Source organism: Temnothorax nylanderi, unplaced genomic scaffold (assembly GCF_030848795.1).
Source record: "Temnothorax nylanderi isolate EJ_2023f unplaced genomic scaffold, tnyl_v1.0 TNYL_tig0002_pilon, whole genome shotgun sequence".
Taxonomy (NCBI): Eukaryota; Metazoa; Arthropoda; class Insecta; order Hymenoptera; family Formicidae; genus Temnothorax; species Temnothorax nylanderi.
Genome location: NW_027249064.1, coordinates 92070 through 107944, shown reverse-complemented (window position 1 = coordinate 107944; position 15875 = coordinate 92070). Strand labels below are relative to the sequence as shown.

At 41.0% G+C, this 15875-nt stretch overlaps 3 protein-coding genes across 5 annotated transcripts; 1 reads left to right on the top strand and 2 right to left on the bottom strand.

The window, feature by feature from the left end:
- Window positions 1-148: 148 nt before the first annotated feature.
- Window positions 149-3389, top strand: Nf-yb (nuclear factor Y-box B). Its single transcript, XM_071698304.1, has 2 exons — window positions 149-507; window positions 1200-3389. The coding sequence occupies exons 1-2, from the start codon at window positions 399-401 to the stop codon at window positions 1742-1744; spliced, it is 654 nt and encodes a 217-aa protein (XP_071554405.1). The 5' UTR covers window positions 149-398; the 3' UTR covers window positions 1745-3389.
- Window positions 1044-8846, bottom strand: LOC139768249 (uncharacterized). Of its 3 annotated transcripts, none has more exons than XM_071698244.1 (4): window positions 8467-8846; window positions 4975-5834; window positions 2988-3149; window positions 1044-2855 (listed from the first exon to the last, which is right to left on the bottom strand). In XM_071698244.1, exons 2-4 carry the CDS (start codon window positions 5539-5541, stop codon window positions 2346-2348), a joined length of 1239 nt encoding a protein of 412 aa, XP_071554345.1. In that variant the 5' UTR covers window positions 5542-5834; window positions 8467-8846; the 3' UTR covers window positions 1044-2345. The 3 variants fall into 3 exon arrangements, with proteins under 3 accessions (XP_071554345.1, XP_071554355.1, XP_071554362.1); XM_071698254.1 differs by having other exon boundaries at window positions 4975-5796; XM_071698261.1 differs by having other exon boundaries at window positions 4975-5760.
- Window positions 8847-11437: 2591 nt separating this feature from the next.
- Window positions 11438-15214, bottom strand: LOC139768217 (uncharacterized). Its single transcript, XM_071698186.1, has 7 exons — window positions 15051-15214; window positions 14476-14700; window positions 13899-14061; window positions 13536-13718; window positions 13238-13363; window positions 12974-13177; window positions 11438-12801 (listed from the first exon to the last, which is right to left on the bottom strand). Exons 1-7 carry the CDS (start codon window positions 15069-15071, stop codon window positions 12659-12661), a joined length of 1065 nt encoding a protein of 354 aa, XP_071554287.1. The 5' UTR covers window positions 15072-15214; the 3' UTR covers window positions 11438-12658.
- Between the last annotated feature and the right edge of the window lie 661 nt (window positions 15215-15875).

The window sequence follows — 15875 nt, the reverse complement described above, 5'->3', positions numbered from 1 at the left end:
AAGAATAAATAAATTTGTAAATCGGACCCAGTTTTTACAGTATTCGAATGTGCCGCGCGGCCCGCGCGTATGTACGCGACGACGCCTGACTTCAAGTGAGGAAAGTCCCTAGAGCCACTTCCTTCCCTCCCGGAAGTTACGCGCGCGGGAGAGACGGAAACGCTGCGCGCGGTAGAAAATGGCAGAAAACGACGCCGTAGCCAATCAACCCTGATCAACCCCACGTTTTTACGGAGAAGTGAATTGATTGGCCCGCCGCGTTAATAACAGACAATTCGTGGCTCGCCCGCACACGACGCACACGCAGCCGAGGGACTCCGTTTTTCAACGGCGTAAAAACAACGGCGGGGAAACAGGTTAAAGCGTTCAATCTGCTTCGCGCGCGAATAATACCGAGGATGGAGAACAGCGGCGAGAGCGGAGACGACGGTCCTCTGGGGCCGACGTTCCTGGGTGGCAGCGCCGTTGGGACGTCCTACATCGGCGTGCAGTCGGACGACATGGAAGGTAGGTTAGCGTTCCCTCGGGAGCTAACGTTGAGAAACGATCAAACAGCCCCGGATTTCATCCTCGTATTTTTTTAATCAAAAATAGAATAGGCTGGTTCTCGGAGCGGAGGAGGAAGATACAGGCATGTAAGCTTCTCGGACTGTAGACTGTTTACATCTCACAGTTTGCCACTGTTTACAGGTTTCTCGACCCGTTTCCTTCTATTTTCTCCTATCGCTGAACAACGAACGATTTTTATCCGTCGATTGCCTCAAAAAGAAGCGGAGCGTGTTGAATTTCTGCCGAGAGAGCACGTGCCTGCATTCTTGAACCCTCGCGTAAATTGTATTATCGAGATATAGGACCGGTTGTTCCAACCTATTGGTAAGCTACCTGATAGTTAAATCACATGTCTATCTTTGTACAATGTAAAGGATAAACAAAGACATACATATGATTTAACTATTAGGTAGTTTAGCAACAGGCTGGAACAACCAGCCCATAAAGATGTAGGGACGTATCAACTCCATGTTTTTTTACGAAAAGATTGATACTTGTATTTAGACGGTATATTTACATGGTAAGTAAATGTATATTTACATGGTATTCCCTTGTAAGTCGTCGTGGACCAGATTACAAGTCAAATCCCTTGGGTAGTAAGACAATGTATAAATCTTAACAAACTGTTTTTTTTTTTGTTTTTTTAACAGACGATCCCGAAAACACAGATGACTCGAATCACGGCACGGGCGATCCCTTGCAGAGCCCCGGGGTTTCCACCGGCGGCGGGCCGCTACGCGAGCAGGATCGCTTCCTGCCGATAGCGAACGTCGCCAAGATCATGAAGAGGGCCATCCCGGAGTCAGGAAAGATAGCCAAGGACGCGCGCGAGTGTGTTCAAGAGTGCGTGTCCGAGTTCATCTCATTTATCACGTCGGAAGCGAGCGACAGGTGTCACATGGAGAAGCGTAAAACTATCAATGGTGAGGACATTCTGTTCGCCATGACTACGCTCGGCTTCGACAATTATGTCGAGCCGCTGAAAGTGTACCTGCAGAAGTATCGCGAGGCGACGAAGGGCGACAACCCGCCCAACGCCGGGGCGGCCACTGGCAATGGAAAGGCGGAGCCGCAGAGCATGTACGAGGATCAGTTGTTCGCTATTACCGCGACGGCGGCCAGCGTGACCACTTCCGACACGTCTGTCATCTACAGTTACTCGACGAACGAGCAGATGCAATTTCAGCTTTCCTGATCATCGGGAGTTAAAGTGATATTGATATAAGTATTTATCGCGTATTTGTACGGAGACACACTGTGTGATCTGTGAATCATGGGCATGATAACGATCGCGTCTGCAGATCCAATCGCGCGGAAAAGAGGAACGGTTTTTTCGCCTAGCAATATGCGTAGCAAAGTATCTTAAGCTTTTAACATTAAGACAATGATCATTATTAAGATTCGGCCGAGAACGGAGAGTGTCGAAGGGTAAAGTTGAGAAAGTAACTTTAATCTTTGTAAAGAAGCAACTTGTAAGCGTGAGCGTAAATAAACCAGGAGACTTCGCGAAACGAGAAGCCCGGTCGACGTGGTGTTGGGTGGTTTTCCTTTACTTTCTCGAATACAGCAAGGATAGAAAAAAAAAACGTAGCCGATTCCTTTATTCTTCTATTGTTTAAGCTCTAAGACGCATTTAGACTACTTCTTTAGGTTCTTTGCGAGAGCTCGCGCGGTTCAGGCCGCAACGGAAACTAGGATCGTGTAATCGGGCGCGAGCCCGGCAGTAAATCGGCGTTTACGGTATATAGAATTCATTCGGTAGAAAATGTCCGTGGCGCGCGCGATCACGTTGTTCTTCACTCCGGTAATTGGGCAGGTGAGAGCAGAAGCTCGTGTCCCTTGGTCGCCGGCGACACGGAGCGGCTCGTGGGCGCGACCGGCCGTTCTCCTCGTTCCTGTTGCGTCGACGGCGGCAACAGCGAGGCGGTCGATAACGTTCCCGGTCCCGGTCGCGCGTCCGCTTTCCTCGCCTTCTCCTTGTGCGAGTCGACGTGACAGAATCGCCAGAACCGACCGCACTGACCGCAGTGGCACAGGCAGAGGCACAGCAACACGCGGAAAAGGCAGCACAGCAGACCGGCGCACAGTAACGACGGGCCGACCAGCCTCAGCTGCGGGCTCAGGAATCCCTTCTCCCCGGTGCCGACGAACGAGATAACTAAACCGAGCGCGGTGGTCCCCAAACCCACGTAGAGCACGGTGTTGACCGCCGCGCTGACCTCGCCCCGCTGCAGGCGAATGGCGTTACTGTCATCTTCCTCGTCGTCCTCGCCGCTGCTTCCGTAACAGTAACTGGCGTCTCTTATCTGAAGCAGGATTGAAGCACGATTCCGTAACACCTTCAATTTCTTGATCAATATTAGAATTAGAAACTATATCCTTCTTTCCTCCTCTCCTCCTTCCTCTCTAAACATTATGTCAGTATTTGATAAAGTTACCCTGTTTCTTTTCATCCATCGCCGATGTGCTTCGCACTGCTTCGTTTGGCTTTTGCTGTAGCCATCCGCGTGATACCCGGGCGATGTAGGAGATAAGGGAAGGGGCGAAGGTCTGTTGCATCCTTGCCACGCTGCCTTGCCGCCAGGTCCCTGAACGCCGCACTGAAATACGTAACTCTCAGACATGTCGTTATGAGCAGTTGTTAAGGCCAATGAATCGCATGATCTTCCGTTAATGTGGGTACTCGACGCATCGAGTCGTTATATTTTTTTAATCGATCATTTTTAATTTATTTGTATTTCGCAACTACTTTTTATGTACTGTACAACAAAATTCCGTGAGAATACTGTGTATCCCCATAGCAGTCTAGGTTCGCCAATAAATATGTATAAAACCCTTTATGTTTTTTTAGCTCTTTTGAAAACATGCGTCCTACGTGAAATGAATGGAATATTAAATAATAATGGAATATTATTTCGGATATGATGTGGTAAAAAAAATGTATGATCTACCTGAAGAGCGATTGATACGTTCCTTACGTTTGCCTAAAGATTGCTCGATCGATCTTGCCGTAATCGGTGCAAAGAAATACCAATCAATGAGATACGCGTGTACGCGATCAGATAGAACTTTCACGGTCTTTATTCATAACGAGCTCGGTTCTAGGTGTCAGTACTCCGAGAAGAATTGCACGACGTCGCTAAATTTACGGCGTTAATTCACGCGAAGAAATCAAAATTGCTTTTTCGACGACCGTGAACTCTTTTGATACTTACCCCGTACACGTAAGATCGTGGGGGATATCGTGGTAGCGGCGGAATGAGTCTGGTGGCGAAATTGGAAGGTAATTCTCTAAAATTCACCGCCTTACCCCCCCGTAATCGGTGTTTCTCTCGTCTAATTAATAGAGCAGCCTGCATCCCGCTTATTCATTCGCGTATACTATCGATCGAGAGATCTCAACTCCCCTGATTGCCCCGGGTTTTTTCCTCTTTCTTTTTTTTTTCTCTTAACCCTTCGCCTTTCCCCCCGATATGATGACGAAGAGACCTGCAGTCCACCTCAAAGTTCCATCAGCGATCGATACCGAACGTTGCGTTACTCGCCATCGGCATCGATCGCTGCTCGTTCTCGTCGACGATAATCGTGGAAGGCATGTTTCACGCTATACTGAAATTACATTACGAGCCTTTAGCCGACTTGCCGGGCCAGCAAGATATTCGGGCATGGAGAATATCTGTCGCCTCTCTTACGCTGCTCGACGGGCTTTATCGCGTGTTATGCGCCACCAGACAGCCGATCGATGCTATTTGCTATATAACGTTGTACGAGGTGCCGGCAAAAGAGATGTGGTGCGATCAGGGGAAGCATATGCGCTTTGAGTGTGGGTGAGTCGCGCTAAAGCGATAGAGAAGTGAGCTTGTAATTCTCATTGATCTAATTTCGTCAATGATCGCACTCGGCAGAGATAACGTAATCGAATTCTCGGTCGACGAGTATCCAGACACAAAACTGGCGCGGAAAAGTTAAAATGAGCTTTCCCTCATCAACCTTTATGGCGAAACGTTGTCCGTCTAAAAATTTTATTATCTCGACTTTAATCATTAATATAATAACGAAGTCCATAGACTTGAAAATTTGAAAAAAAGAGACATACTGAAAAAATAGGACAAAAATAATGCAAGCGGACGTTGTAATGATTTTTTTAAGTATATCATACAATAATTTTTTGTTACTTGTGACAGCATCAGACAAATCGGATGCTCAACGGTCTTCTCTGCCTAATGCGCACATTGCGGGAGGGACGCATTTATCTCGCTTTGCATGATTTCTGTGATAAATACGCGTGAACTATACGTAAGAAGGTGGAGAGTGATGGTGATTTGGGCGAGAAATAGAGAAAGATGAGAGAGAGCGGCTAAGGGACAGCGTGAACCTGGAGGAGGCTGGTTATGAGGAGAGAGTACCCGAGACGATGTTACCCACCTGTAGCTCCGAAGTAGGAGGCGAGACTCGGAGATCGAGGATCGAGGGCGGCGGGAAGGGAAAGTTGCTCTTGTTGGCCGGGAAGGTGGTGGTGGCGGACGCCGAGGATTCGAGGGAGAGCGGGGGCGGCGAGATCGGGAACTGGATCGGCGAGACCGGGGCGACCTGCTGAGACTTGTGATGGTCGGCGTGATGACGGCGCCGGTCGTCGATAGCCGGATGGAACGCGGCGGACGACGACGACGTCGACGTCGGCGCCTGGTGTTGCCCTCGCGGGACTTGCGGTGCTGATGCGACTTGGTGCGGACGGGCGGCGAGCTTGGTCGGGTGGTGGTGGTGGTGGTGCTGATGATATTGATGGTGATACTGATGCTGGTGTTGGTGCTGATGCTGATGTTGGTGCTGATGCTGGTGCTGATGCTGATGCTGATGCTGGTGACGCGCGCCGAGCGGTAAGCCGGTCTTCAGTCTCGGCGGAACGACGTTGACCGGCGCCTGCTTGTTGAGCTGCAGCCGCTTCTGCTTCCTCCGATTGGCGATGCTCGCACCACCCGCCGCGGCGTACATCGCTCCGCGGGTTGCCGGATCGCGTCCTCGCTTCCCGTCTCAAGGCGTACTCCGTATCCGGGGCAGCCCCCGTTCTCGGTTACGAGTTACGTCGCATGACGTCGATGATCGGTCCTTGCCATGGCGCGCGTGTGTGTGTCTCTCGCACCCTCGTTCGTATCCCGAGGGAGTATCACTCCCTTTATTTTTGGTCTTTCTCTCACTCTTTCCCTTGCCCCTCTGGAAAGGCAAGAAACATGACGGAGCTCCGCCCGTCTGTGGCGCCCGTCATTACGGTCTACGTATCTAAATCACTATGCAGCAAGCACGACTATAAAAGCGATCCACCCTTACGTTGAGTCAAATTACCGCTAATCGGCGAACGCGTAACGTATTATATTAACTTGACGACTCGTGTATGCAAGTGGATACAAGTTATCGCGATCGTCTTCCACGTGTATATCTAATTCTGGAAGGCGGGTAATGTTTATTCCTTCGATTCAACTGATTTCCAAAGTTCAAATCAAGCAATATGCCAAATATATTCTTCTTTTTAGCTATCGTTTATTAATGTTGTATCTTTTGCATTTAAAGCAACATAAGTACATACCTAGATGTTAGGGTAGAGAAAAGGGAAACGAAAGATTGTCGAAAACGAGTCGTGAAATTAAAGTATCATACATTACAGATATTGTGACCAATTACAATCGTTCTTACGTATAATTTTTTAAAAGGGAAACGAAAAATTGTAGAAATCGGGTCGTAAAATTAAACATTACACATTACGGATACAATTAATTATAATTAGTCTTACGTCACAATTTTTTAAATAATTTTAACATGTTATTTAATTAAGTCTTAAGATAAAATTGAAAAATTAATGTATCGAATAATCTCATTGAAATCCGCCTTTCTTGATTCAAATAATATTATTAATTACATAGTTAGTATTTAACATGCAACACTTATAATGCTTTGCTTAGAGTGTTATATCGGGTACTTTGGTTATGCGTTCGCTGAATATCCGGAAAGCAAATGTAAAGTTACGTTTTAGTTTACATCTAATTGCATTACCACACTTACAGTTCTAGCACAACACTTGAAAATTCTATACATACATTATATACATAATCAAGTAATATTTAGGAACAAATTTTTCATGAAATTGCGATCATCTTTCCCAATTTCATAAATTTTTCACATAATTTTGTAATAATGGAATAATATTACAACTAAGTTTAAGTATATGTGTATATAACAGAATAATTATGTAATATTTTCTTTAATTGTAAATTATTTTACATATTAAAATATTTTAAAACTCAATTCACATTAATAAATGACAATTTTGCGAAGTAATTTGATATTTTTATCTCATCGAAGCAAAAATTATTTCTTAAATTTGGCTTCGATAAAATATATGTTGTTGATTTATTCTTAAGTAAAAAATTGATTAATACGCGCAATATAAAATACATTTGATTTATTCAGCTTGCTCAGAAGGATTTAATTTTAATTATGTATGCGGGAAACATGTTTACAATATTCTTTAGGCATATTGTGATAATTCACAGTCGTCATATGTCACACCATTAATTATTTACAATAATCTAAAAAGCAATTTTTATTTTATACATATTTACAAACATTCACATCAAAAGTGCTTGATTACACACTGCAAGCGCACATTGCGAAAAAGCAGCAATGAGAAAAGAATTAGTGAAATAAATTGCAGACCATGTACGAAATGCACGAATTTCTGTTTATCGATTACAATGACCCTTGATGACTGATTTCAGCAATTCTATTAGTTTCAAAAGTAATTAAATTAATTTTTTACCTCTTTTTTCTTTTCAAATAAAAAATTAATCGGTTATATTTAGATTAATTAGTTTATTAATCGATAAACTCGATCACTAAGAAGCCAACAATTGTTTGAGTTTTTAACTTTAATTTGTATCTAATTGCAAGTCTTGTAAATTACTGAATCTAACAGAATCCAGTTGCACTGATAATACAAATTAATAAATTAACGATTTTAATGTAATAGAATTTCTAATAATTTAATAGTTTTATAAAGAGAGGAGGAAAACGCATAATTTAGAATGAATTCAGACTAACGAACTAACGCGATTAATTATTTCTCTTCTTCTACAAGCAGATGTAGAAAGAGGCACAAATTAATTAACACATTTCTCTCCCTTCTTGTCTCCTCTCTATTTCTCTTTCTTGAATTCCAGTGCTGCATAAATAATGGTGGAAGTTTAACCGCGATGTTGGTGAAATAGGCCGGAAATTATTCATATCGACAAATCAACTGTTATACCCGAAGATTCAGGAATCGTTCTTCAATACAGCTGTTCACGGTACGATGGTTAAAAAATGCATGACGGTTGAGCTGGACGACGAGCGTTAGTCGTTGGTGCCTAGCGGATAAGCGGCATGCATGATGCATATAGGACGGATATGTGCATGCACGAAGATATAGACAGGGAGATATTCAACGTGATGGTACCGCGGGGACAATCGCGGTACCAAGGATAGTTCACGACGAGCAAGACACGCAAGAGGCTTCAAGAAGAAGAGAAGAGCGTTATCATCCATTCGTGATAAGTATAATAGAAAATCACAGGCTGGCTGGTGGCCCCCGGGCACATCATCTAATTCTCTTTCTCGCATCGTTCTCTCACGACAGCAATGAAAATTACTTTTTTTTTTAGAGGGTGAATATTGGAGGAGTCTAGGGACAACGAAGACGACAACAACGAGGCCAACGAAAAGGCTACGCTCGAGTATATCATTATCTTTCTGTACTTTTTTTTTTTCAATTCGGTCGCTAACGACCGCTGCAGCAGCGAGCGGCGGCAGCAACAGCAATATATAGCAAACAAAAAAGAAGAAACAGGCATCAAGCCAGCCAACAACATCAAAAACGACTGCGCGTACCGACAATCCGAGAGAGAAAGACAGAGAGAGGTAATCGTGTTCAACCCCCTTTTCTCTCTTTCCCTCTCTCCCTCTGCCCTGTCTGCCTTGTTTCCTCGACTCGTTCACGATAAACAGTGATACATCGACATTTTGTCACCCCGTCGCTCGCGAGGGTTCCCTTCTTTTACGCGCTGCCCTTGTCCCGTTCGTGCCACTTTTATCGCGGACGGTTCGGTGCACGAACGACGACGATGACGCGGTTCAACGAATGGCGCGTCTCACTCGATCGCCAGCAAGGCGCAACGAAGCCTCCATCGCCCTCCTCGCGAATGTAGACGCACCCGTCACCCCCGAGCGTGCGTGCGACCACCCACGACCACCGACTGACGAACGAGCAGCCGCAGACAGCCGCACCGCACGCGCCTCTACCCTCTTTCTTCTTTTCTCTCTCCTCTTCTCCATTTCAGTCTTTCTCTCTCTCTCTCTCCCTCATCCTCCACTTCATCCCTTCTATCATCGGCAGCCGCGCGCGCAGGAGGAACCTCGCGCAGGGTTGAATCTAGGCGGGGGTGCGAACATAACAGCAGCTGACCTGTCACTTTCACCGCACTCACACGGAATTAAGTGCCGCATTCGTAAAAAAAAAAGGAGACTTGACCGTGCTTGCAAAAGGATTCGGTTTTGAGCTAAGATTAAAGATAATTGTCGATAGGAAAGAGAATTCCATATAAAAGAATTCATATAAATAAGAAAGGAGAGAAAAGAAGAAACAGAATTCATATATATAAAAGAATTTTTTTACGTTTACTTGGACTGCAGAGGGGTATTATATTATTACAAAATTACATACGTACAAGTTAGAAAGAAGAGATTATTTTGTTGTGCTAGGAAAGAAAGAATGTTACGCCAGCAATAGTAAATTGCGCTTTGCGTTTGTACAGCAATTTATATATATTTGTTATTCTTATTTTGCAAACGTAACAAAGGCGTAGGGATGTTGTTGAACGCAGGGGCGCGCGTGCGAAAACGCCAAAGTCGAATTCTAGGACAACCCGCTTTGGAGGGCGCCTATCCGCCGCCCCGGCTATAACCCGGTTACCTCGCCTTCTCGATCTCACCCGAGTCGATATCTGTGCTAGCCCGTTGCCTTTGACCTTTCACCTTTACCGCCCTAGCCTGATTTCGCGATGCAGCCAACGACCTGCCTTATATTGGCCTACGTACTTTGTCGAAATTACGACAATTTTTAGGGCCAGCGCACGAACATTGCCGTAGCGTCTTACGACTTACGTGAGAATCTTGCGTTACGCGACACGTAAGCCAATCTTACGGCAACGCACAAAGAAAAACGTAACGTAATTAGTCTTATATGTTACGTACGTTATGTTGCGCTTTTCTTCGTGCGTTGCCGTAAGATTGGCTTGCGTGTCGCGTAACGAAAGATTCTCACGTAAGGCGTAAGACGCTACGGCAATGTTCGTACGCTGGCTCTTTTACTCGGACTGTTATAAATATTATATAAATGTAATAAATATTATATATATATGTATATATACATATAATATATATATATATATATATATATATATATATAATATTATATGTATAGAAAGTATAATAACTAATATGTAATATAAAAAAATAAAAGAAATAATATTTGATAATGTTAATAATATTCATTATGTAAAAATAATATTTGTTTCATGGATGAACATTTTTGTTATCTGGAAATCGTTTTTGCTGTAGAACTATAATAATATATATGTGTTTAATTGTTAGGCAGGAAATATAAGAGAAGAGGCAGAAAAGAAAGCTCTACTTTCTACATATATAACAGAAATTTAATTGGTTTCTTTTAATTTAATTTAATTTTCATACACAATTATTTTTGTGGAGCAAATATTTGATATACGTGTGTCATCTATAATAATTTATATGCATGTAAAATTTTTACTTTGAAAATTAATGCTGCCATCTTGGGGCACATCACCGACATCTCATGTGAAGAGGGACAAGACCTTACAGTGCGTAAATCACGAAGGAATTTTGGTGCGCATCGATGATGATTCAGTGGCGAAATATTGCTTTGATAAGGGTCGAGGCGTAGAGGTATGGTCGCTTGCGATTAATAAACAGACCAGCGTAATTTATATGAAACTCGAGCAGGAGTTAGAAAACGATCCGATTGAGAAGAAGCCGATGATACCGGACCCGGCACTTTCACCAAGTAATAAAGGTTTCGATTTTTCCGTACCTTCCGTTAGTCATGAAGGCTTCAACTTTACCACGCAAAATTACACACCAGATACGGCGGAATCTATTGATGGTTGCAACACAAACCCATTTGTTTTTGGCTCGTACAATCAACATGACTCCTCAGGTATATCATCGTAAAAAGAAATTCAATTAAACAACTTGTTGCATTCAAACATTCGTTAAATGTATGTGTTTTAGGGAGCGAATTAACGCTTTACACCAGAAAAAGCTGATGGCACGTCGAAGTTCTCCAAATCACTCCAAGGAAAGAGTAGCCAAAGGACGGGAACGAGATGGTGGCGGAGGAAAATTCAGCGTTCTTCAAAAATGGCTGAGAGGGGATGACAAATGTCATGGAGAGAAAAGAAGTGCTCCGGGCAGGTATTTATTCGCATGTGTATTTTTCTGAAAAGTTTTTAATATTCCAATGGAGTGCAATTTTTTCGAGTTAAAGAATTTATTTATGCAGTTTTTTTAAATTTAAAAATTTTTTTTGAGTTTTATACATGAACTTCGATATTATCGATTTTTTCGTGCATAAAAGTTAAGTCATATTGCTTCTTCTTATCATAAATTGCAAGTTTTTAAATTTTTTAAATTAAAAATTTCCTATTAATATACAAGTATCCATCTTGGCATGTATTATTAATGATTTTCAGAGATTTCTCTGAATTCGTGGGCGTATCTGTGAAGGAGTTGGTAAAAGCGATGGGAAAGAGCCGCGCAAATGGCAATGGAGCAACACATTTTTTATTAATATACATTTAGGGTGTTGGGTTTATAAATTATTATACATAATATTAAATAATTGAAATAAAAGTATTTTAATTATTACTTTAACTACTTCAACTATTTTTACCAGTTTATATCGAACATTAAAGAATATATCGCCGAGGTATTAAAGAATATACATACAATAGATCTAAACGGCTGGTTAAGCTATAAACCCACTTGTTCTGGGACATGTCCCAAACGGTCCACTCAAATTTTTTATGTTAATTTAACATAATATGGATGTGTTAAATGGTAACACCGATACATATGTTAAAATATTTCAACAAAAAGGAAATGTAATTCTGATCGTAATTTGAGGCTAATTATGTGTACAATTAACATAACTTTTATATTGAAGTTAAGATTGTAAGATAAAATCAACACTCTTTTTCTGTAAATTTTTATTCCCATTTCTGTTATAGAGTAAAATCAACGCTCTTTTTCTGTAAATTTTAACACATTTAATAAATACGTTCAAATTGTGTTACTTTAACATATTTTTTAAATTATTTTAATAATTTTACATTTTAAATTTGTTAAGTTCAATTAACGTAGCAGGCATATGTTAAATCTACCCATGTATGTGTTGATTATTTTACACAAAAATTTTAACAAGGATCTTTTTTTAACAAAACTACAAAAATTTTCCAACAGTGTAAAATTATTAAGATTACTATATTATGTATAAATTTGAGTAAGTCTAAATAGTTTTTTATTTAGAGTTTTATGATATGATAAGGTTTATGGCATGTTAAAAATGTAACGAAAAGAACATGATCTTATTAAAATATTTACGTTTACGGAATTAGTACATACACATAGATTTATAATATTGAAATAAAACATTTTATTCCTTATTTAGAAAATCGTATATAAAAGTTCGTCTACCAAGCAGACAAAGGAGGGAGAATATATGCTTATAAAAATTAACGTTGTGTGTGGTTTTTGGATCTTTGAATCCTGAAGCTCGCTCAACAGGATTGGAGAGGGGGAGTAATTGATTAGTTTTCTCGCTGAAGATGGCTCAATCCCGAGCCGAAACGTACGATTGTATACACTGGGAATAAATCAGTGATTTGATCACTGACTTACGCACTGATAACGGCGTCTGACACTCATAGCCATCCTTTTTCAAGTTTTAACGTCTCATTGTTATGTTTGTTGATTCAAGAGTTGAACTTTACCATATACCTGTGCGTATGGGAGCATTGCTGTATTCGAAAGTTTGACGTCCTGATGAAATATCCTGGAGAGACTTCAGGTGTAGCTGAATGTGGAATATGAAGTATTCATTCATGCCCCGACAGAACGCCAGACGCTTATCTGTAATTAAACAGTTTACATTGAATTCGCATTAATATCGATACGTTGATTTACGTTCGCGTTTCATTGGAACTCGTATAAGCTGAAGTTACACGACTTTCAAGATAAGCGGTGCATTAGGTTATTATTTGAAAATGTCACAAATTTTATTCTTGTTCTTTGGAATATTTACCAGTAGTATCAGTACGCTCGCTTTCTGGAAGCTCGTTTTCTGGAACTAACGAGTAATAGAAGGGGTGAGGACGCTTGGCGTCAGTTGAGGACGACTTCGTGACCACATAGGCACTGTTTTTGGTGTTGGAGTATTTAAACAAATCAGGCAGGGGAATGGATAATAAGTCGTTTGTCACGGCCTGACATTTCTCCAGACGCTTATCTGTAATTAAACAGTTTACATTGAATTCGCAATAATCAAGAGTTGAACTTTACCATATACCTGCGGGTATGGGAGTATCGCTGTAAGTTTCATGTCCTGATGAAGTATCATGGAGAAACGTCAGCCTTTCCTGAATGTGGACTATGAAGAATTCATTCATGTCCCGACAGTACGCCAGACGCTTATCTGTAATTAAACAGTTTACATTAAATTCGCATTAATATCGATACGTTGATTTACGTTCGCGTTTCATTGGAACTCGTATAAGCTGTAGTTACACGACTTTCAACATAAGCAGTGCATTAGGTTATTATTTGAAAATGTCACAAATTTTATTCTTGTTCTTTGGAATATTTACCAGTAGTATCAGTACGCTTGCTTTCTGGAAATTCGTTTTCTGGAATTAACGAGTAATTGAAGAAGGGAGGAAACTTGGCGTCATCAGTTGAGGACGCCACATTGGCATTATTTTCGGTGTTGGAGTGCAGGGGAATGGATAATAAGTCGTATGTCACGGCTTCACATTTCTCCAGACGCTTATCTGTAATTAAACAGTTCACATTGAATTCGCATTAATATCGATACGTTAATTTACGTTCGCGTTTCATTGGAACTCGTATAAGCTGAAGTTATTTCAAGCGACTTTCAAGATAAGCGGTGCATTGCGAGGTTATTATTTGAAGATGTAACAAATTTTATTCTTGTTCTTTGGAATATTTACCATTAGTATCAGCTAGAAGTAATGAGTCGATGGTGGTGATTGTAGGATGCTTGGGGTCAGTTAAAGACGACTTCGCGGGCACATCTTTGTCATGTGCAATGATCTCAGATTTACTAGATTCGGTGCTTGCAGGATCCGATCTTTTCCTTCGGTTGTGTATCATCTGGAGAAATATCGTTCTTATGAAATATTTAGTGACTTACATGATCAATTCGTGTACAAAAACACGATAAATATAAGCGTTTGTGTTATAATTACTCCAAGAAAAGTTCTTTATCAATAATACAGTGACGTACATATTTGTCGCATAAGACAAATTGCTAAGTGTTACATATAGGTGTTTCGAATTAAATATTACATTTAAAAATATCAAATTAAATAAAATTTAAACTTTCAATGAAATGATAGTAATATAAATAAAATATTGTGAATGTTAAGTTAATGAAACATATATCATTTCATCAGATCAAGTAATAGGATAATGAGCATTCATCAAGGGTTGAAGAGAGCGGCCTCCGCCCATATGGTAGATAAATTGTTTTCTACGCCTCGATTCTTCCATTCTTTTACGCTTTACCTCTTTTGGATCTTCATTTTTTTCTGTTGTCTGAACTCCCGGGAGATATCGCGTCGATTCTTGGTCCGGTAATTGTTCCGCGCGATATTGTTCAATCAGAGATGGCTGCGAAACAGACTGATTTTGCAAATAGCGTGGAATGCTATCGTATTCATGTTCATAGCCGGGTTGAACGAGAACGCCGGCAAGTGCGATACTTGCTAGCGAGATTGTCACTGCTAAGAACTGGAATGATTAAGGAAACTTTAAGCAGATTATTCTCGAACAGATGTTCGATATGGCAGAAATTTGTTCCCTAAATTATTTATTTAACAATTTAAAATTGTTGAGAGACATTACACACATATTTATGGATTTACTATTTTAGTATGGAATATTATTTTGTTAATGTAAAAATCGATTTCGAGGAAAAGTAAAATACAAAAGAGAAATAAATTTTTTATTATGTATTAATTTCTACAAAATTGCTGCCTAATGACATATAGCTTAATTATTGAAAAGTTCTAATTCCAGAAGTTAAAGACTCATAAAAATATTAAATAAATGTAAAATATATATCAGAAAAGTTTACTCACTAATCCTCGATGCGAAAACATCGTGTTGCTCTTACAGTTTCACTTGACGAGACTAACGCGATTCCTCAGTGTCACTAACTGTCTGGAGTTGAATCAGAGTTGGAATAACGATTAAAGTCGAGAATGAAGTAACAGACTCGAAGCCGAAAACTAAGTGTCGCTCCGCGGCGTTTTCCGCCTTTTTTATACCCGAAATGGCCAGAACCCCCCACGCGAGTTTTGGGCCCCACCCAGTGAGAAATACCTCATCAAAACGATATCAAATTGACGTCAAATAGATGAAATTTTTATCTATTTGACGTCAATTTGATATCGTTTTGATGAGGTATTTCTCACTGGGCATCTGGGCCGCAGCCTATCAACAGCCGTCCGATAACCGTAGGATAAACCAAACCTGTTTGTATTTATCTGAGCGTTTGCTCGGAATTCTGAGCTAGCGTGCGTCGTCTAAACGTTCAAAAATGCGTTTAAAAATTCCAACGTGCGTCGGCCGAAATTTTAGGATAAAATTTTCCGTATGTAATAAAAATAACAAAAGATAAACATTCGCGCATGTCATCGAAAATAGCTTTCCGCGGAATCGAGGAAATTACATTTCATCAGAGAGAGATGCACCCGGGGGCGAGTCAGAAATCTCGATCAGTGTTTGCTTTCCTTTTCCGGCATTCGCATATTTTACAGACGCTACGGGCGGCGCCTCGATCATTCGGCTTAATTAACTCTCCCGGCAAATTGTCTGAAATTGAATTTTCGTTTCATCGCTGTGTGCGCTTACCGGTTACAATCAAAGTTAGGATTGTTGGTGAAAGTGCTCCGGTGTGTTTA

Coding starts and splice junctions, on each gene's coding strand:
- Nf-yb (XM_071698304.1), top strand. CDS start 399: ATGGAGAACAGCGGCGAGAGCGGAGACGACGGTCCTCTGGGGCCGACG. Junction 508..1,199: donor GCAGTCGGACGACATGGAAG/GTAGGTTAGCGT, acceptor TTTTTTTAACAG/ACGATCCCGAAAACACAGAT.
- LOC139768217 (XM_071698186.1), bottom strand. CDS start 15,071: ATGTTTTCGCATCGAGGATTA. Junction 14,701..15,050: donor TGTTTTCGCATCGAGGATTA/GTGAGTAAACTT, acceptor TAATCATTCCAG/TTCTTAGCAGTGACAATCTC. Junction 13,364..13,535: donor CAAGCGTACTGATACTACTG/GTAAATATTCCA, acceptor GTTTAATTACAG/ATAAGCGTCTGGCGTACTGT.
- LOC139768249 (XM_071698244.1), bottom strand. CDS start 5,541: ATGTACGCCGCGGCGGGTGGTGCGAGCATCGCCAATCGGAGGAAGCAG. Junction 3,150..4,974: donor CTCCTACTTCGGAGCTACAG/GTGGGTAACATC, acceptor TACGTATTTCAG/TGCGGCGTTCAGGGACCTGG. Junction 2,856..2,987: donor GATGGATGAAAAGAAACAGG/GTAACTTTATCA, acceptor ATCCTGCTTCAG/ATAAGAGACGCCAGTTACTG.